The sequence below is a fragment of the Monodon monoceros genome, unplaced genomic scaffold, assembly GCF_005190385.1.
Source record: "Monodon monoceros isolate NGI ecotype Baffin Bay Population unplaced genomic scaffold, NGI_Narwhal_1 Super_Scaffold_8, whole genome shotgun sequence".
NCBI lineage: Eukaryota > Metazoa > Chordata > Mammalia > Artiodactyla > Monodontidae > Monodon > Monodon monoceros.
The window spans coordinates 141,617-162,914 of record NW_021703785.1 but is presented as its reverse complement, the minus strand read 5'-3'; the positions used below and the strand labels follow the sequence as shown (position 1 = coordinate 162,914).

At 39.6% G+C, this 21,298-nt stretch overlaps 1 protein-coding gene across 1 annotated transcript in view; it reads left to right on the top strand.

The window, feature by feature from the left end:
* Positions 1-12,384, top strand: part of CDC16 (cell division cycle 16) — a 28,290-nt gene extending 15,906 nt beyond the window's left edge. Inside the window, exons 13-18 of the mRNA XM_029210413.1 lie at positions 1,762-1,914; positions 3,206-3,269; positions 5,741-5,802; positions 6,703-6,838; positions 8,452-8,542; positions 11,909-12,384. Of these exons, the coding sequence (XP_029066246.1) occupies positions 1,762-1,914; positions 3,206-3,269; positions 5,741-5,802; positions 6,703-6,838; positions 8,452-8,542; positions 11,909-12,168 (766 nt within the window). The 3' untranslated portion in view covers positions 12,169-12,384. The remainder of the gene's footprint in view (positions 1-1,761; positions 1,915-3,205; positions 3,270-5,740; positions 5,803-6,702; positions 6,839-8,451; positions 8,543-11,908) is intronic.
* Positions 12,385-21,298: the final 8,914 nt, after the last annotated feature.

Genomic DNA, 21,298 nt, shown 5'->3' with positions numbered 1-21,298 from the left:
ACCCCAGGGTTTGTTGTTGCTATTTGTTGTGGCTGTTTGGTGACTTTGCTGGGCTTTTAAAAATTTTGTAAAGTCTGTGTCCTTTGTCATCTGAGGCCAGTGAAGCCTCTGCTCAGTTAGCTCAGGGCTTCTTTTCATATCTTGAGCCGAGTTTCCCCCCCTTTTCTGAAGGACCCTGTACATGTATAGGGGCATGTCTTCAGTGTTCCCATGGTTGGTAATTCTGCCTTAGCCCTCTTCAATTCCTGCTTGCACTGAGCCTCAGGGGCATCCAGAGATGAGAGATTAGGGCCTTCTCCAGCCTTTCCTGTGTGTGCATATGGTCCTGTGTGTGGCCTTCTGGTGTAGCTGCCTCAGGTTAATGTTAAACATTGTTTTCAACAAATGCCTTGGGGGTAGACATTTCTCTGCATGAGCTCTGAGTCAGGTCAAATAAGACAGCTGTGAATGGGGCTTTTCCAGGGAGCTGCTAGATATGTCAAATAGTGACAGGTCTCTGTGGGGTATTTCAGAAGCTCCAAACTAATTTTTGTCCCCTCCAGTGGCTGTCAGACTGCTGATTTTCTAGGCTAATGTGGTGCTGGGGAAAGGGAGATGGGAATCAGACAAGTTAAATGTCATAGAGTTTGCTGTTCTTACTGAGATTCAGCTGTTTTTCTAGAATAAATACCCCTCAGATTGTTGTAAGCCTTTGGTTAACTTGCAAAGTTCTAGAAATGTTTATTTTGACAATTGTTGGCAGTGTTCTTGCTGCTCCTATGGAGGAATAGATTTTTTTTTTTTTTTTTCTTGCGGTTCGCGGGCCTCTCACTGTTGTGGCCTCTCCCGTTGCGGAGCGCAGGCTCCGGACGCGCAGGCTCAGCGGCCATGGCTCACGGGCCCAGCCGCTCCACGGCATGTGGGATCTTCCTGGACCGGGGCGCGAACCCGTGTCCCCTGCATCGGCAGGCGGACTCTCAACCACTGCACCACCAGGGAAGCCCGAGGAATAGGTTTTTGGAGCTCCTTCCTGTGCATTTCATATTTCCTCCAGGTACATCCATAAAGGTTCTTCATGACCCTTCTGTAGATGCTGCAGTTGTAACTTCAGTCATGATTCTAGATTAGAGCCCGGGCACCTCCCAGCCAGGCAGTCAGTATTCACTGACATTGTCAGATCCATCTTTGGGGAGAGGTTATCTTACTGTGATCACTGGTCTGACAGGGTGAAGAGATGGAAATTCAATTAAAACTAGTTACTCTGCCTACAACTGTTTTCAGAGGGTATGAGAGTAGAATACACATGACATAATTCAGAGCTCTGCAGCATAGAACTGATAATAACCGTTAGTGGAGACTCACACGAGGGGTGGGGGTTGGTCTAGCTGGAAGTCCGAAGCAGCTGCATAGAGGCAAGTGGAATTGAGCACAGCCTTGAGGGTCTGTGTTGCTGAGTCAGTGAGGGAGGAAGGCGGTCTTGGCTGGGCCTGGGTGCTGGCACAGTGGGGCCTGCCCTTCTGCTTTGCAGGGGTTTTGTTTCGTCTCTTTACTGTAGAATAATGAAAAGTAAGGGTGAATAGGTTGCTGGTAGATTTTAGGAGTGGCGGCTGAGTAGTCTAAGAGCCTATTAGATATTCATTAAATGTTAGTAAATGAAGTGTCAGAAAACAAGTAAGCGCTCTATTTTTGGCTATGTTAAAATTATTTTGCAGACAGGATTTGAAATCTGCTGAACTATAAAGTTTTGAGTGTTGAATATGTGAAATTTTCCAATATTTTTAGGTGTCATTTGCCAATGCTTTATATTGGATTAGAATATGGATTGACCAATAACTCAAAATTGGCCGAAAGATTCTTTGGCCAAGCTCTAAGCATCGCACCAGAAGACCCTTTTGTTATGCATGAGGTTGGCGTGGTCGCATTTCAAAATGGAGAGTAAGTACTGAAAGGCCAGAGGCCCCTCTGTTTCCTTTTTGTACAGAGAGCAAAACCTCAGTCACCAGAGTTTAGCCCATCAGAGTGGCTCTTCATAGACATTTCATTTTAGGAGAAGGAGGCGAACAGGTAAAAAACGAAAATAGCGCGTGTTATCTTGGAATTCTTTAAAAATACTAAACCTGGGTTTTGGTCCCCTGTGCTGTGGGCTGTCACAAGCTCTTAGGTCCTGGACTGGACAGTTGTTGCCAACTCTGTTAAGTCACTGGACCCCTCAGGGTGGCCTGGAGGCACTGCAGAATCCCTAGTCGTCTCTTTGTTGACTAGGAATTGGATTCATACATTTGAGAAAGATTTCTTACAATTTTGGAACAAAAATGTTTCCTTTGCAGATAATCCAAAAATTAAGCCGATTAGAATGGCCCAGTCTCTGAGTTTCCTGGTCAGTAGTTGAGGCTTACCGTAGTCTTGGATATTTATAGAATAAGCAATTCAGTGTCGTACTCAAAGAGGGGACTATCTGTAGTCCTTTGCACTGAACTATACTTAAATTTTAAAGCAGTAAATTAGTACTACTGTAGTGTTTTTGTGGCATTTGTGTGTATTCTAAAAATTCGATTATGTAATATTTATAACAGAGTTTGGAGCCTTTTAAAATAATCTTCAGTAACAATTTCATGTACAGTCAATTTATTTATAGTCTATTTTATGCCCTTTTCCCTTTTTTGTGCTTTATGTTGGCTATTTTACAGTTTAAAATGATCCCCAAGCGGAATGCCAAAGTGCTGTCTAGTGTCCTAAGCTCAGGAAGGCTGCGATATGCCTTGGTCAGAATACAGGTGTTAGATAAGCTTTGTTCAGGCATCAGTTACAGTGCTTTTGGCTGTGAGTTCAGTGTTAACAGACCAACAATATACGTCAAGTGAGGTGTTGCCAAACAGAAGCACATGTGAAACCAGATCCATTGAACAGTTGGTGAGCATGTGAGCAGGGGATTGTAGTTTTTCCACTGGGAGCAGTGGTTTGGTGTTGGCTAAAGCAGTGTTAACAGTGCCTTTATAGAACCTAATTACTGAGAATATGCTGTATCTCCTAAAATCTTGAACTCTTGTGATGTTAATGCCATAAAAGTAATCATTTATCTCACTTAAATTTGACTTTTAAAAAACTGTTTACAGAAGTTTACCTCATTTCATTTTAATATTACTGGAAAGAGATATTCAGATTTTTCTTAAAATGTTTATACATGCTAATTTTGAATAAACTGCAACTTTTCCCCCCTCTATTTTAGGTGGAAAACAGCGGAAAAATGGTTTCTCGATGCTTTGGAAAAAATTAAAGCAATTGGGAATGAGGTATTCTATATAATATCTGTAATACACACACACACTCATAAGTGTGTTTAGTATTGAATGAGGAAGATCATATTAGACCTACCTAGAATACCTAGACTTACCTAGAATACAATAACCTAATATTTATCATAGCAGTTGTTTGTTAATGTTTGACTTGTCATGGTATGAAGTGTTTTGTTACATGGTACAAAATGAGTCTTTCTCATTGAGAGGGTAGGTGTTGGCTCTTCGCTTCTTAAGAGGCTCTAGTTTTGATCTGTGGGCGTAATCAGAGTATATTCCATGATTATTTGATACGGGGAATAGGTGATGATACATGGAAGCTGGTAGGCACTGTAGCATCTGACTTGTCCTTGTCTAGAACCTCTTTGACCAATGGGTACATGTAGCAGCAGATCCCACTTCTGCAGGAATGGGGCCAAATGTCATTAAAATTAGACGTATCATTGCTCTTCCTTACCTGATACTTAGTATATATTTAGATCTTTAACCAGGTTCTGTCACATGAGAGGTGCGTGAATTTGTGCTCATGAATTAACCTTCCAGCTATCATGGATGTGTAAACACTGGTATTATATTAAATGCTGACAGTTAGAGATGCTGTAAACTTCTGTAGGTCAGAGATTTGCACGTTGTTGCTCTTTGGTTCCTGATTCTTTTATTCACGCCTGTGTTGTCTTACTCTGTCTGATTATCACTTCCCAGTGTCCTTCTGTTCCTGCCCCCAGGAACACTTGCCCACAGCATACATCTTCCTTGGCTGTAAGTTCCTCTTTACTGAGACAGACGCAGCTCCCCTGGGCTCCCTGCCAGGTGGCAGTTTACTTGTCCCTGTAGACACAGCTTTGTTTATTTTGGTCTCTTCTTAATGGTCATATGAACCTAAAAACACTATATACCTGTGTGTTTGCACATGTATGTATATAAAGCAGGTCTTCCACAGCTCAGTCTTGGGTGGTCGGGATAATGCATGTGTTTCTGTTGATATAGGGTGGCCACTTATCACCTTGCCCATTTTCAAAGAATTGAATCCCTTAGGACCTTGCTCCTTGGACTGCAGCAGCTGCATCAGCGTCACCTGGGAGCTCGTTAGAAGTGCAGAACTTCATATCTGCTGAACCAAAATCTGCAGTTTTAGCAAGATCCCCGGGTGATTCTCATGCACAGAAAAGTTTGAGATGCACTGTCATAAACCACATTTGAAGTTGCAATTATATACATCTTTGATGATCAGAAGACACTTTGGATTCTTGCAGACATTTAAAGTAATGGTTTAAATACAAAAGCACAATACTGTTAAACTTTCAAAATGCTCATTAAACAGTTATATGAGGAGGGGAAGATATTGTGTGATTTAGTTGTAAACTGCAGCAAATGTCAGAGTAGCCCAGGAAAGCAGGTGTGTCGAAGAATCGCAGAGGGTTTGTTCCATTCACATGGGCAGTGCCTTCCAGAGCTGGGCTCAGGGCAGTTAGAGGGTGTGACCAGGTCTGTTTATTCCCTTAGTTCTGACTTACTGCTGCGTGTCGACTGTGTCCTAAGCTCTGAGCTAGGGGTTGGGAGGCAACAGAAAACTGGTTTGATGTTGATGCCCTCAGATCAGTGCAGATAAATAAATCGCCAGTAATAATACAGTGCACAGAAAGGGCTGTGATTGAGGAAGTAAAGGACTCCACACAGACTTGATGGTCGGTCAAGGAGGCCTCTGGGTTCAAGGAAATACACCTCGGTCCTAAAGGATGGATGCTAGCCAGGCAAAAGTAAGGAAGAGGGTATTTCAGGTGTAGAGAATGGTATGTGCAAAACTGGAGCCAACTCAGTATGGCTTGGATTTTCAGTTCACAGAGAACGTCAAGAAATGGGGCAGGAGGGGTAAGTGTGGGCCTTCAAGGGCCTTGAGGATGATGTTAGAGTTTGCACCTTGTCGAGAGGTGGCGGGACAGTAGGAGCTTTAAGACAGGTGGCGTGGTCAGACTCACATGATGGGGCCCAGACAAGACGTGTTAGTGATGGGGGTGGCGTTCTGATGAGGGGGCTGATAAGCCATCCCCGGAGGGGTCAGGGGTGACGTGGTGCTGTGTGCTGAGTGGCAGAGCACCAGAGGGGTGAGGTCGGGGAGCTGGGCTGGCGGGAGAGTGGACAAGACGTCAGCACGTGGTGTGCTGGACTTGAAGTGCTTGTGAGGTTGCCAGGTAGCAACATTACTAGGCAGATGGAAAGCTCTGGGCTGGAGGTACAAAATCTGAAGTTCTTTGGCATAGATGGGCTCTTTGACAAAATAGTGCTAATAAAATAACGCTCAGGAAGTGTCTTCTAGTAGGAAAGCTGGAAAAGCAACTCAACAGTCTTGCCTAGTGCTGTGCAAGCACCAGGAGAGAGCCCCTCTCGCACAGAGGAGTGAGGTCATGCAGTGCAAACGGGTCAGGATGAAAAGTAGCTTGTAATCATGGGTCTGATGTGCTTTGTTTTAGGTAACAGTTGACAAATGGGAACCTTTGTTGAACAACTTGGGCCATGTCTGCAGAAAACTTAAGTAAGTGAAGTAAAGCATTTTCAGAAATATTCTTTGTGAGTAAAAGTTTACTTAATTTTGTGTAGCTCTTTTCCATATTTTTATTTAGCTTTCTTGTACTTGGCTACTCAGATGTAACAAGCACAAAACAAATGTTTTTATTACCTCTGTTGGTATAATTCTATTTTAGAAATATATTGAGAATTATAATAACTTCTATTTTCTAGGATTAAAAAATTTTAGTGTTCAAAATTAATTTAGAAGAATTAGGACAGTAGGAGCTAATTAAAGCCATATCCATATCCTAACTCACTCTCCTCCTCCAGATACCAGTTTTATGGTGTGATGATTGATGTGATAATAGATGACAATTGAAAAAGAGATTCTTTGGTTAAATAAGTTTGGGAACCTCGAGGTTACTCAAAATTTAGCAGGTTTTTCAGGATTTCTTGCAGTCTTTACTATGCGTTATGAACTGCAGCATTTCCCAAACATTATTAAACACAAAACCTTTTTTCACAAGAGTTTTTACAGAGCAAGTATTGCAGAGAATTTGGGGAAATGCTGCTCCAAGTAACTCCTGTAGACCTTAAAGCAAAACAATTTGGTTGCTTTTAACCATCCCTGGTGTAGGAGGCTTGTCTTCACATAAAAGAGGTCTTGCTGTGCGATGGGGCATAGGCCCAAGGGTCAAGAATGGCATTCAGCTGGTAGCCCTGCAGGAGTGCCCACCCTCAGCTGGAAGGCAGGAAGACCCACTGAAGATACGCAGTGGATGCGAAGGACCGTTGCCGTCTAGACTGTTTCTCTGATATAGGAAAGTGGTTCTTACGTGCCTACATCAAGGAGTACCCACTGCGCCCACTGACTGCTTTCTCTCTTTCTTCCTGTTCTCCTCTCCTCCCTCGTCTTCTCTCCCAGGAAGTATGCTGAAGCCTTGGACTACCACCGGCAGGCACTGGTGTTGATTCCTCAGAATGCATCCACCTATTCTGCCATAGGGTATATCCATAGTCTGATGGGCAACTTTGAAAATGCCGTGGACTATTTCCACACAGTACGTCTTTCGTCTTTTGTTTGTACCTAACTTTAAATCTGGTTAACAGTTACCACTTTTTTTTTTTTTTTTTTGTTACCACTTTTTTTAAAAGACGTTTTCTAGGCAATGTTTTGTTACTTTACAGAAGTGCAGTTTAAAATTTACATTTTAAAACTCCTCAGGCAACCTTGTATTTTATTCTTGTCTTTGCAGAGAAAAGTCCGTGAATGTCGTGTAGTAACTCCTCACATTAGAGCAGATGTGAACCTTGTCCTGAGTGTCAGTGAGAAACACAAGTGTCCAGGAGTGTTTGTCAGCGCAGCTGAGCTGGGTGTACATCTGAGGAGCCCTTTGGGAACTCCATTCTTTCTATTTATGACTTAAAAGTAATTCTCTTAGATCATGTTTGTAGATGAGCAAAACTTGTGCATTCATCACTGGGAAAGACTCTCCCCTTAATCCATATGCAGTATTTCATCAGCTCTAAGCCACCATTAATAAGCGAGGTGACCACACACAAAAATTCGCTGCCGTTTACACTTTATCATAATTCCTTCCTATCACTTAGTTTTTCTGTACTTAGAAAAAGTGCTCTTTTGGACATATTAGGACATAGATTTTTATCAGGGATCACTTTACTACCTACATAAAAAAAGAAGGTATAAGTGAAATAAATAGTTAAGATATTCATTCTTCCCATTCAGAGTTTGCTCCTTCTAAATCACTTTTGTACCAGGTGGTCATTCCTGTTTTCCCAAAATTGTGTCCGTGTGCCAGTGCACATGCCCCATTTCACTCAGGTTCCTCCCAGCCAGAGACATTGGCTCTGTCAGAAGGTGTCACCAAAAGGTTGTTAGACAACAACCACAAGTCCAGTATCTTCTGTAGGTGTTCTTCAGGGGGTTTGTGGTCTAGTCTGTGCTCTTGGTGTGGCCGCCAAGCCCACATTGCTGTCACAGACTCCCGTATCATGGCTGTGCCCGGCGGACAGCAGTAGTAAGAATCCACCTGTTGAAAGACTTCCCAAGTTCAGAAATGCTAGAATTTGAAAAAATGTGCGTCTTAGAATCGATGAAATAACTGTTTTTGGAGAAAGAGATAAAATTTGAGAAAATGCAATATTTCAAAGATAAATTTGTGAGTGATAGATTCGTAACTGATTTTCAAAGGTTGGTTAGAGATTTTCAGGTAAAGTGAAGTCCTGAAGTGCCACTGAGATAACCAGAATACTTTCTGAGCAGGCAGAAGTGTTTAGAAGTGTTAATAGTTTTTGTGATCTTTCAAATGTCTGTATTTGAACATTGTGTAATTTACCTCTCTTCTATGATTTAATTAATACAGAAGTCTTTGAAGGCTTTTTGTGGAGATACAGGTTTTAAAATCTTTTTGGAGGAGGGGATTTCGAACGTAAACAATAACATAGTGTAATGACCCTCCGCGTACCCATCACCCAATTTCAACAGTCATCAACTATTGGCTACTCATGTTAACTGTATCCTCACTAACAGCCTCCCTCTCCCTCTACCCTGGGTTCCCTGGAGTATTTAGAAAGGAGTCCTGTGAGAATGTTTTACACCAAAGAGAAGGAGACAGATTTTCTTGTAATAACCGTGCTGAATCTTTTCTGGCAGGCCCTTGGTCTTAGGCGAGATGATACATTTTCTGTTACAATGCTTGGTCATTGCATTGAAATGTACATTGGTGATTCTGAAGCTTATATTGGTAAGATCATAATTATCCTTATTGACGTTGTATTCCATTTTTTAGATTGTTGTATATCTCTTTTTATGTTTCTCAAATTCTCATGTAAAGTTCTAAGTTCATCTTTCTAATGATTCTAGCTACATTAATATTAAGAAACTCCATTTATTTCAGTGGAACAACGTGTGGGAATTAATGATTCATTAAGTATCCATTCAGTTTAAAGTTGAGTACTTGCTGTATGCAAAATACAGTTATAGAATATGTGTAAAGCACTGTGATATACAACAATCAATCTAATTGCATAATTGAAAAAATCTTAAGACAGATTTTTCTAATAAGTAAATGAAAGGGCTCTTGCCTTAATATTTTACAGTGCAGAGCATAGCATGTAAACCTTTGCACTTCAGCGGACTGTTGAGTTGGCTTACATTCACATTACAATGCTATGTAATTCTTTAAATTTTTTTTAATGATTAGCAAGTCATAAGGTAAGTTGGTATGGAGTTGCTGTACTTGGGTGCCCACTTAGTTACGAACATTGTAAGGGAAAGAGCATTGCAGTGAGGTTACATCTTGAGAGCCGGACTTTGGGGTAGGCAAAGACTTCTTTAACAGGGTGTAAAAGCAGAAGAGGAAAAAGTGTTAAATTAGGCTTCAATAAAAGTAACAACCTGAGAGCAGACTGGCACATTAGAGACCGAGAGAAGTCCCTCACAACACATAAACTCATCAAAGAACTTGCGTCTAGAATACAAAAAGTCCTATGCATAATCCTACAATGAGTAGAAATTCCATCAAAAATGGACAAAATACTTGAACAGGAATTTCAGCAAAGAGGTTATTCAGGTAATTACAAAATAAATGAAGGTGCTCAGTATCATTACTTATCAGTAAAGTGAAATAAAAACCATAACGAGGGCTTCCCTGGTGGCGCAGTGGGTGAGAGTCTGCCTGCCAATGCAGGGGACACGGGTTCGAGCCCTGGTCCGGGAAGATCCCACATGCCGCGGAGGACCTAAGCCCGTGCACCACAACTACTGAGCCTGTGCTCTAGAGCCCGCGAGCCACAACTGCTGAGCTCACGTGCCACAACTACTGAAGCCCACGTGCCTAGAGCTCGTGCTGCACAACAAGAGGAGCCACTGCAGTAAGAAGCCCACGCACCGCAATGAAGAGTAGTCCCCGCTCGCCGCAGCTAGAGAAAGCCTGCACACAGCAACAAAGACCCAACGCAGCCAAAAATAAATTAATTAATTAAATTAAATTAAAACAAAAAAACAAAAAAACACACACCGTAATGAGGCACCACTATAAACCTGCCAGAATGGCTAAAAGTGAAAAATACTGACTGGTAGTACCCAGTGTTGGCAGTGGCACGGAGCAGCTGGAATCCTCGTACATTATTGATTATTGGCGGGGTTATAAACGGGTCAGAGCTCTTTGGGAAACTGTTTAACAGCACATCTGCTAAAGTTAAACAGGCCTTTCCTGCCTAACACACCACTCCGCCCAGTTTCCCACAGTCCTGTGGGTCGGTTCATGGCTCTTTCGCTGGTCTTCACTTGGAGGGGCTGATGGTCCAAGATGGCCTCATACACAGGGGGACCTCAGTGACACAGCTGGGCTTCTCCATGGGTCTTTAACCCAGGCTTCTTCATAGCATGGTCGTCTCAGGGTCCTGAGGGACAAGAACTAAAGCATCGGGACCCCTTGGAAGCTGGAAGTTGCACAAATCACTTCCATCCCATTCTCTTCATCAGAATGAGTCGTGGTTAAGTGCACCGTCAACACAGGAGGGCTTATTCAAGGGCGTGGGTGCTGGGAGGTGAGATTCACTGGGGGCGATCGAGGCAGTGACCTTCCGTGCTGATCTTACAGTGTAGCAGCTCTGCTCCCAGGTTTATGCCGAAGAGAAGCTCTGCTCCCAGGTTTATGCCCAAGAGAAGCAAGTGCCTCGGTAAGCCAGAGGATTGTTCATAGCGGCTTCTTTCCCACAGCAGCTCACTGGAGATAGCCGAGGTCCAGCAATAGGAGAGTGGAGAACACTGCACAGTTAGAAGAGCTAACGACTGAATCGTGTTGTAGCATACATGAGTCTCACCAGTTTTGACCAGAAAAGAATATCTACTGATTGATTCCATTTATACAAAGATTAGTAATAAGCAGAACTAATCAGTGGTGATAGAAGAACGAGAGCGGCGACTAAAAGGGAAGGTTCACTAGAGGGCCCTGAGGTGGTTTTCTAGGAGCTAGAAATGTTCGCTTTTGGTCTGGTGGTGGTGATGTGGATGTGTACATATGTGAAAATTCATCCAGCTGTGCACACTTCACAGTTTGTATGTTACGGCTCAATTTTTAAAATTAAAAAAAAAAAGACCTTGGGTTGAAACCTCAGGTCTGCCACCCAGTAGCCCTGTGGCTTTGGGGCAAGTGTGAGCCTCAGTTTCCACATTTGTCCAAGGAGGAGTTGTGAAGCTTAAACGCAAAAGTCTTATAAGGCTAAGAAAGGTGTGGAGATACAGTACTGAATAAGACGGACCTTTTGCCTGTCCTCACAAAGGTAATGGTCTTAGAAAGGAGATTTCCAAGTGTATTGTTCATTACATATTAGTTTATTTTATTGAGGTAAAATTGACATATAATGTATTAAATTCAGGTGTACAACATAATTTAATACTCGTAAGCATTGTGAAATGACCACCACAGTAAGTCTAATTAACATCTGTCACAAAACATAGTTAGAAAAAATTTTTTCTTGCAATGAGAACTTTTAAGGTCTATTCTCTTAGCAACTTCTGAATATGTAATACAGTATTATTAACTGTAATCGCCATGCTGTACTATTTTTATCTTAAGAAGACTTGGATGTTATTATCTGTTAAAACATCTGTTACTGAAAGCTATTAGTTTGAACTCTGTAAAATTGTCATTTTGTTTATGTCGGGAATGATCGGACCTAATACATCCATTATTCTCAGGATTTTGATTTGTAGACAGTGTATTTCCCTTCACTGCGTTTCTGTATACCTGAGGCTTGTGACTGCACCAGGGCCAAGCGCCAGCCGGCAGCTCTCCGTGCGCAGCAGCTGAGGAAGCACCGCGCACGGGCTTCTGTCGGTGCCAGACTCGCTTTGGAGGTGGGGCGGCTGCTGAGCCCAGCGGAGCTGAGCCTGCACGTGCTTCTGGGAGCCTCCCCACAATCTCCCTTCGTCCCCAAGATCAAAGGAGCAGGGGCATGATGGGAACGCTTCTCCTCCTTAGCTATGCGTGTGCTCTCACAAGGACATCTGACCTAAACGATAGAGCAGTGTCATGTATTGGTGGAAATGACAGGTAAATGGAATTTCTTATTTTGTTCTCACTGTGGCATTTCTCTCTTTTTAGGAGCAGACATCAAAGACAAATTAAAATGTTACGACTTTGACGTGCATACAATGAAGACATTAAAGAACATTATTTCACCTCCGTGGGATTTCAGGGAATTTGAAGTAGAAAAACAGACAGTGGAAGAAGCAGGGCTTGCACCATTAGAAACCTCAAGGAAAACTCCAGATTCCAGACCTTCCTTGGAAGAAACCTTTGAAATTGAAATGAATGAAAGTGACATGATGTTAGAGACACCTATGTCAGACCACAGTACGTGATTCCAGACGGGTCCCAGTTCCCCTGTGTCCTAGAGTAGGTCAGTGTTTCCTCTCATCCTTGTCTTTAAAATGTCCCATTTCTCAACATGCATCCAGACCCCACCTCTGCATTTAGGAATGGAGACCTGCCTTAAGAGCCTGGATCGCACACCTTTGCAACAGATGTTTTCTGATCCTACAGAACAGTTATACAAAGTGAAATAAAGAAAGTAAACCGTGTCTTAGGTCGTTTTTTCTTTTTCAATAGACTTTTATTTGGGGCTAATTTTGAACTTACAGAAAATCTGCAGAGGTAGTACTGAGAGCTTCCGTGCACCCTCACCCAGTTTCCCCCATTGTGAACATCTTATGTGACTGTGGGACTTTTATCATAACTAAGAAATCCACGTTGGTCTCTAGTAACCGAACTGCAGACTTCTTTGGATTTCACCAGTTTTCCCGTGAATGTCCTCTTTCCGCTCCTGCATCCGGGGGCCACGCTGCAACTAGCTGTCAGGTTGCCTAGGCTCCTCTTGACTCAGACTTTTCTTATCTTTCGTGACCTGGACAGTTTTGAGAGGACTTGTCAGATATTTTGTAGAATGTTCCTCAGTTTGAGTTGTTTCAGGTGTTTCTCATGATTGGACTGGGGTTTTGGGTGTGAAGTACCTTTCTCACCACGTTGTGTCAGGGTTACATGTTATCAGCATGACTTACACAGGAGGTGTGGACCTGATCACTTGGTGGCAATGGTGTCTGCCAGGTTTCCCCACTGCAAAGTCACTATTTCCCTCTTCCCACACTTGAGAAGCAAATCACTAAGCCCAGCCTACCCTCCGTTTGTTGAGGGGTTTAAGTTAAGCTCCATCCCCTGACAGTTTCATCTGTTCTCTCCCATTTGTTCATTTTATTTATTTATCCCATTTATTTATCAGCATAAACTCATGTATACATATTTTCTATTTTAGGTGATAATTTTATACTAACGTTATTTATTTTGTGGCTTCAGTTGTTTCAGCTTTGGCCATTGGAAGTCTTTCAGCTTGGCTCTTATGTCGTGACATGCCTCCATCTTATGTCCTTGTGACATGCCTCCATTTTTTCTTCTCATTTTTCCTTTATTTTGGTAAAATGTATGTATACAACATAAACTATGGACTTTAGTTAATAATAATGCATCACTCTTGGTAACAACTGTACCGCATCAATGCAAGATAGGGATATGGGGAGACGGTTAGTATATGGGAACTCTTCTGTCCCGTTTTTCTGTAAGTGAAGAAATAAAGTGTGTGCATGTGTGGATAGGGAGCCATTTTAATCATTTTCAAGTGTATAATTCAGTGGCATTTATTTCCAACTTTTTTTTTTCACTCCGAACAGAAACTTTGTACCCACTAAGCAGAAAGTCCCTCAGCTCTGGTAGCCTCTAATCTAATTTCTGTCTCTGAATTTGCCTATTCTAGATAATTTCGTGTAAGTGGTATCACACAATATTTGTCCTTTTGTGTCTGGTTTATTTTACTTCGAATAATATTTTCAGGGTTTATCCACGTTGTAGCTTTTATCAGAACTTCGTTCCTTTTTATGGCTGAATACTATTCCAAAATGTGTATATTTACCACATTCATGTGTTGACAGACACTTGGGTTGTTTTCGCCTTTTGGCTGTTGTGAATAATGTTGCTATGAACATGGCTGCATGATTATCTGGGTCCCTGTTTTCAATCCTTTGGATATATACCTAGGAGTGGAATTGCTGGGTCATATGATGATACTGTGGTTAACTTTCTGAGGAGCCAGCAAACCTTTCTCACAGTGCCTGTACCATTTTACATTCCCATCACCAGTGCACGAGGGTTCCAATTTCTCTGCATCCTCACCAATGCTTTTTACTGTTTTTCTGTTTTTTGTTTTGTTTTGTTTTTTACTGTAACCATTATAGTAGGTGGAAGTGGTATCTCATTTTGGTTGATTTGCCTTTCCCTAATCACTAGTGATGTTGAGCATCTTATCCTGTGCTTATTGGCCATCTGTATATCTTCTTTGGAGAAATGTCTATTCAAATCGTTTGCTTACTTTAAAATTGAGTTGTTTATCTTATTGTTGTTGAGTTGTTGGATTTCTTTATAGATTTTTGATATTAAACCCTTATCAGATACATGATTTGCACACACTTTCTCCCATTCTTTGGGTTGTCCTTTCACTCCCTTGATAGTGTCCTTCAGTATGCAAAAGTTCTAATTTAATGAAATCCAATTTATCTATTTTTCTTTTGTTTTTGACTTTTGTAGACTGTATTTTTGGTGTCATTTAAGAAACTATTGCTAAATCCAAGGTTATGCAGAGTTTCACTTCTGATATTCTGAGATTTTTATTGTTTTAGCTCTTAAATTTAGGTCTTTGATCCATTTTAATTTTTTTAAATGTTGTAAGTTAAGGGTCCAACTTCATTGTTTTGCATGTGGATATTCAGTTTTCCTAGCACCATTTCTTGAAGAAACTGTTCTTTTCCCATTGAATAGTCTTGGCATCCATGTTGAATTGATGATAAATATGAGGGTTTATTTATGGGCTCTGAGTGCTATTCCATTGGTCCATATGTATATGCTTATGCTAGTACCACACTGTTTTGTCAACTGTAGCTTTGTAGTAAGTTTTGAAATTGGGATGTGTGAGTCCTCCAACTTTGTTCTTTTTCAGGATTGTTTTGCCTACTGTAGTCCCTTGAATTTCCATATGAATTTTAGATTTTTTTTTCCATTTCTGAAAATAAAGCCACTGGGATTTTGATAGGGATTTAATTGAATATGTATGTCTTCTTAGTATATGTCTAATCCATAAATATACGATGTCTTTTCATTTATATGTCCTTAATGTGTTTCAGCAATGTTTTCCAGTTTTCGTTGTATAAGTCTTTCACCTCCTTGATTAAATTCATTCCTAAGTGTTTTATTCTTTATGATACTATTGTGAATGGAATTGTTTTCTTAGTTTCCTTTTTGGATTGTCTCATTCCTAGTGTATAGAAATACAACTGATTTTTGTTTGTTGACTTTGTATCCTGAACGTGTTCATTAGCTGTAACAATTTGTGTGTGTGTGTTCGTTCTTCAGAATTTCCTGTGCAATAGGATCATGTCATCTGCAAGTTGAGATAGTTTTACTTTTTCTTTGCCAATTTAGATTCCTTTTATTTCTTTTCCTTACGTAACTGCTTTGGTTAGAATTGCAGTATTTTATTGAAAAGAAGTGGCAAAAGTAGGCATTCCTGATCTTAAAAGCTTTTAGTCTTTCATAGATGTCCTTTTTAGTGTTGGAGAGGTTCTCTTCTATTCCTGGTTTATTGAATGTTTTGTTTAATCAGGAATGGGTGCTGATTTTGTCAAATGCTTTTTTTGGATCAGTTGAGATGTTCAGGTTTAATGAGTTCTAGGATTTTGGAACTGTTCAAGGAAAAGACACAACCATAAATGGCAGTCACACGCTTTATTTGGGGTAGCTTTATTTGAGCCCTGTTTTGACAGGTGGCAAGAGGGGATAGCCCCTTCCAGAGACAGCAGCATGAGGTCACCACCCAGAAGGGGAAGAGGGCAATGGAACTCCTGGGGCAGAGGGAAGTTCCAGAGGGGCTCACATGTCTCCATGATGGAGTAGCAGCATGCCGGGGGTCTCTGGGTTACAAAGTGGCACCTTGGGGTCTTTTTTGTCTTATTTACAGCTACCAGACACTGGGTGTAGTTTTGATGAGTATGCAAAATAGGCAGGCTCTGAATGGCTGAAGATATGCTTGTCTGGGCTACATATAAACAGGTGCATGTGAAAATTTTGATTTGGCTCTGGTGGACTTAAGCTAACCATCCTAGCCTGCTGTGAAGAAGTAAACAACATGAGGATCAATATGCAGGGGCCTATTTGACTCATTTGTGTAACATCTTTCAGGTTTCTTTCCCTTCATTCTATTGATTTTCATATACTGTACCACCCTTGCAGTCCTGAGATAAGTCTTCAATTTTTTTGAAATGTTTGAGAATAGATGTTAATTCTTTAAATGTTTGGTAGAATTCTTTAGTGAAGCCCTCTGGTCCTGGGCCTTCCTATGTTGGAGGGTTTTTGATTACTGATTCAGTCTCCTTACTTGTTATAGCTGTTTCTTGAGTCAGTTTTCATACTTTTGTATGTTTCTAGGAATTTGTTTTATCTGGGTTATTCAGTTTGTTGGTGTACAGTTGTTCATAGTATCCTGTTGTAATCCTTTTTATTTTTGTAAAGTGAGTAATAATTTCCTCTCTTCCATTTTATGATTTAGAAATTTGAGTCTTCTCTTTTTTTTCTTTGTAAATCTGGTAAAGATTTGTCAATTTTTTATGGCTTTTCAAAAAACTAACTTTGAATTTTGTTTACATTCTCTGTTATTTTTCTCAAGTGTATCTTATTTCCACTCTAATGTATTGTTTCCTTATTTCTGCTAGCTGTTACATTCTCTGTTGTTTTTCTCAAGTATGTCTTATTTCCACTCTAATGTATTGTTTCCTTATTTCTGCTAGCTGTTACATTCTCTGTTGTTTTTCTCAAGTATGTCTTATTTCCACTCTAATGTATTGTTTCCGTATTTCTGCTAGCTGTTACATTCTCTGTTGTTTTTCTCAAGTATATCTTATTTCCACTCTTAATGTATTGTTTCCTTATTTCTGCTAGCTGTGGTTTTAGGTTGCTCTTCTTTTTCTGGTTCCTTAAAGTGTACAGACCATTGAATTGGCACTTTTTTTTTGAATGTAGGCGTTTATAGCTATAAATTTCCCTCTGAGCACCATTTTTGCTGATCCCATAACTTTTCCTGTTTTTGTTTCTGTCTTAATGTACTTTCTAGTTTTCCATGTGATTTCTTTTTTGACCCATTGGTTGTTTAAGAATGTGTTTAATTTCCACATGTGTGTGAGTTTTCCAGTTTCCCTTCTGTTATTGATTTCTAGTTTCATTCCATTGTGCTTAGAAGGATATTTTGTGTGATTTTAGTCTAAGTGTATTAAGACTCTTCTTGTGGCCTAATTTATGGTCCCTCTGGAGAATGTACCCTGTTCACTTGAGAAGATTGTATGTTCTGCTTTTGTTGGGTGGCGTGTTCTGTATATGTGTGTTAGGTCTAATTGGTTTATGGTGTTGTTCAAGTCTTCTGTTTCCTTGTTGACCTTCTGCCTCGTTGTTCTTTTATTAAAAGTGGGTTGTTAGAAGTCTCTAAATATTACTGTAGAACTCTCTATTTCTCCCTTCAATTCTGTTCATTTTTGCTTCATATATTTAGGACTCCTATCAGATGCATATATATTTATACCTGTTACAGCTTCTGAATTCATATGAAATAAGCAGGTGATCATTAATATGCCTTTTAAAAAATTTTTTTATAAAAGTATAGCTTATGTACAATATTACATACGTTACAGGTGTACAACATAGTCAAAAATTTTAAAGGTTACCTTCCATTTATAGTTAAAATTCTGGCTATATTCCCTGTGTGCACAGTACATCCTTGTAGCTTATTTATTTTGTACATAATAGTTTTTATCTTATACTCCCTTACTCCTATCTTGCACCTCCCCCTTCCCTCTCCCCACTGGTAACCACTGGTTTGTTCTCTATATCTGTGAGTCTGTTTCTTTTTTGTTGCATTCACTATTTGGTTGTACTTTTTAGATTCCACATATAAATGGTATCATACAGTATTTGTCTTCCTCTAATTTATTTCACTTAGCCATAATATGCTTGAAGTTTGTCCATGTTGTTGTACATGGCAAAATTTCATTCTTTTTTATGGCTGAGTACTACTCCATTGTGTGTGTATATCTATCTATCTATCTGTCTATCTATATATATACCACTTCTTTATCCATTCTTCTGTTGACAGACAGGTTGCTTCCATATCTTGACAATTGTAAATAATGATGCTATGAATGTTGGGGTGTGCGTATCTTTTTGAATTAATGTTGGGTTTTTTTTGGATATATACTCAGGAGTGGGATTGCTGGGTCATATGGTAGTTCTATTTTCAGTTTTTTGAGGAACTTCCATACTGTTTTCAATAGTGGCTGCATCAATCTACATTCCCATCAACAGTGTACAAGGGTTCCCTTTTCTCCATATCCTCACCAATGTTTGTTATTTGTGTTCTTTTTGGTGATAGCCATTCTGACCAGTGGGAGGTGATATCTCATTGTGGTTTTAATTTGCATTTCTCTGATGATTAATAATGTTGAGCATCTTTTCTTGTGCCTGTTGACTGTCTGCAGTCTTCTTTGGAAAAATGTCTGTTCAGGTCTTCTATCCATTTTTTACTTGGGTTTGTTTTTTAGATATTAAGTTGTGTGAGCTGTGTATATATTTTGATATTAACCCCTTATCAGTCATCATTTGCAAGTATTTTCTCCCATTCAGCAGGTTGTCTTTCTATTTTGACGATGGTTTCCTTTGCTGTGCAAAAGCTTTTAAGTTTAATTAGGTCCCATTTGTTTATTTTTGTTTTTATTTCCTTTGCTTTAGGAGACATCCAAAAATATTGCTACGATTTATGTCAAAGGGTGTTCTAATTATGTTTTATCTAGGAATTTTGGGGTTTCTGGTCTTAACATTTAGGTCTTTAATCCATTTTGAGTTTATTTTTTTATATAGTATCAGAGAATGTTCTAATTTTATTGTTTTATATGTGTCTGTCCAGTTTGCCAAGCACCACTTATTGAAGAGATTGTCTTTTTGCCATTGTATATTCTTGCCTCCTTTGTCACAGATTAATTGACCATAAGTGTGTGGGTTTATTTCTGGGCTTTCTATTCTGTTCCATTGATCTGTGTGTCTTGTTTTTTTGCCAGTATGATGTTTTTTGATTACCATAGCTTTGTAGTATAGTCTGAAGTTAGGGAGCATGATTCCTCCAGATCTGTTCTTAAGATTGCTTTGGCTATTTGGGGTCTTCTGTGTTTCCATACAAATTTTAGGATTATTTATTTTAGTTCTGTGAAAAATGCCCTTGGTACGTTGATGGGATTGCATTGAATTTGTAGATTGCTTTGGGTAGTATGGTCACTTTATCAATATCAATTCTTCCATCCATGAACATAGTGTATCTTTCCATCTGTTTCACCTTCAGTTTCCTTCATCAGTATCTTTTAATTTTCCAAGTACAGGTGTTTTACCTCCTTAGGGAGGTTTCTTCCTGGGTACTTTTTTTAATGTGATGGTAGATGGGATTAATTCCTTAATTGCCCTTTCTGATAACTTGAAGTTAGTGTATAGAAATGCACAGATTTCTGTATATTAATTTTGTATCCTGAAACTTTATTGAATTCATTGATGAGCTCTAGTAGTTTTTTGGTGGCGTCTTTAGGATTTTCTATGTGTAGTGTCATGTCATCTGCAAGCAGTGACAGTTTTACTTCTTCCTTTCCAATTTGGATTCCATGTATTTATTTATTTATTTTCTTGTCTGATTGCTGTGGCTAGGACTTCCAATACTGTGTTGAATAAAAGTGGTGAGAGCGGGCATCCTTGTCTTGTTACTGATCTTAGAAGAAATGCTTTTAGGTTTTCACCATTTTGTATGATGTTAGCTATGGGTTTGTCATATATGGCCTTTATTATGTTGAGTTATGTTCCCTCTATGCCACTTTCTGGAAAACTTATCATAAATGGATGTTGAATTTTGTGAAAAGCTTTTTCTGCATCTTTTGAGATGATCATATGATTTCAGTTCTTCACCTTGTTAATGTGGTATATATCACATTGATCAGTTTGGGGATATTGAAAAATCCTTGCATCTCTGGGATAAATCCCACGTGATCATGGTATATGATCCTTTTAATGTATTGTTGGATTCAATTTGCTAATATTTTGTTGAGGATTTTTGCATCTATGCTCATCATTGAGCCTATTTTCTTTTTTGGGGGATGTCTTTGTCTGGTTTGGGTATCAGGGTGATACTGGCCTCATAGAATGAGTTCAGAAGTGTTCCTTCCTCTGCAGTTTTTTGGAATAGTTTGAGAAGAATAGGTGTTAACTCATCTCTAAATGTTTGGTAGAATTCACCTGTGAAGCCATCTGGTTCTGGACTTTTGTTTCTTGAGCGTTAAAATTACTGATTCAGTTTCATTGCTGGTAATTGGTCTGTTCATATTTTCTGTTCCTCCTGGTTCAACCTTTGGAGATTGTACATTTCTAAGAATTTGTCCATTTCTTCTAGGTTATCCATTTATGGGCATTTAGTTGTTTTTAGTAGTCTCTTATGATCTTTTGTATCTCTGTGGTGTTGGTTGTAAATTCTCCTTTTTCATTTCTGATTTTATTCATTTGGGCCCTCTTTTTTTCTTGATGAGTCTGGCTAAAGGTTTATCAATTTTGTTTATCTTTTCAAAGAACTAGCTCTTGCTTTTATTTATCTTTTCTATTTTTTTAAATTCTCTTTCATTTATTTCTGCTCTGATCTTTATGATTTCTTTCCTTCTACTAATTTTGGATATTGTTTGTTCTTTTTTCATTTCCTTTAGGTGTAAGATTAGGTTACTCACTTGAGATTTTTATTGTTTCCTGAGATAAGTCTGTACCTCTAGAAACTTCCCTTTTAGGGCTGTGTTTGCTGTGTCCCCTAGATTTTGGGTGGTTGTGTTTTCATTTTCATTAGTCTTGAAGTACTTTTTTATTTCCTCTTTGATTTCTTCAGTGACCCATTGGTTGTTTAGTAGCATGTTGTTTAGCCTCCAAGTGTTTGTATTTATTGCAGCTTTTTTCTTGTAATTGATTTCTAGTCTCAAAGCATTGTGGTCAGAACAGATACTCAGTATGATTTCAATTTTCTTAAATTTACCAAGGCTTGTTCTGTGACCTAGCATATGACTTATCCTGGAGAATGTTTCATGTGTACTTGAAAAGAATGTGTCATTCTGCTGCTTTTTGATGGAATGTTCTTTATATATCTATTAAATCCATTTGGTCTAATGTGTCATTTAAGGCCAGTGTTTCCTTATTGATTTTCTGCTTGGGTGATCTGTCCATTGATGTAGGTGGAGTGTTAAAGTCCCCTGCTGTTATTGCGTTACTGTCTTTTTCTCCCTTTATGTCTGCTAATATTTGCTCTATGTATTTAGGTGCTCCTATGATGGGTGTGTGTATCTA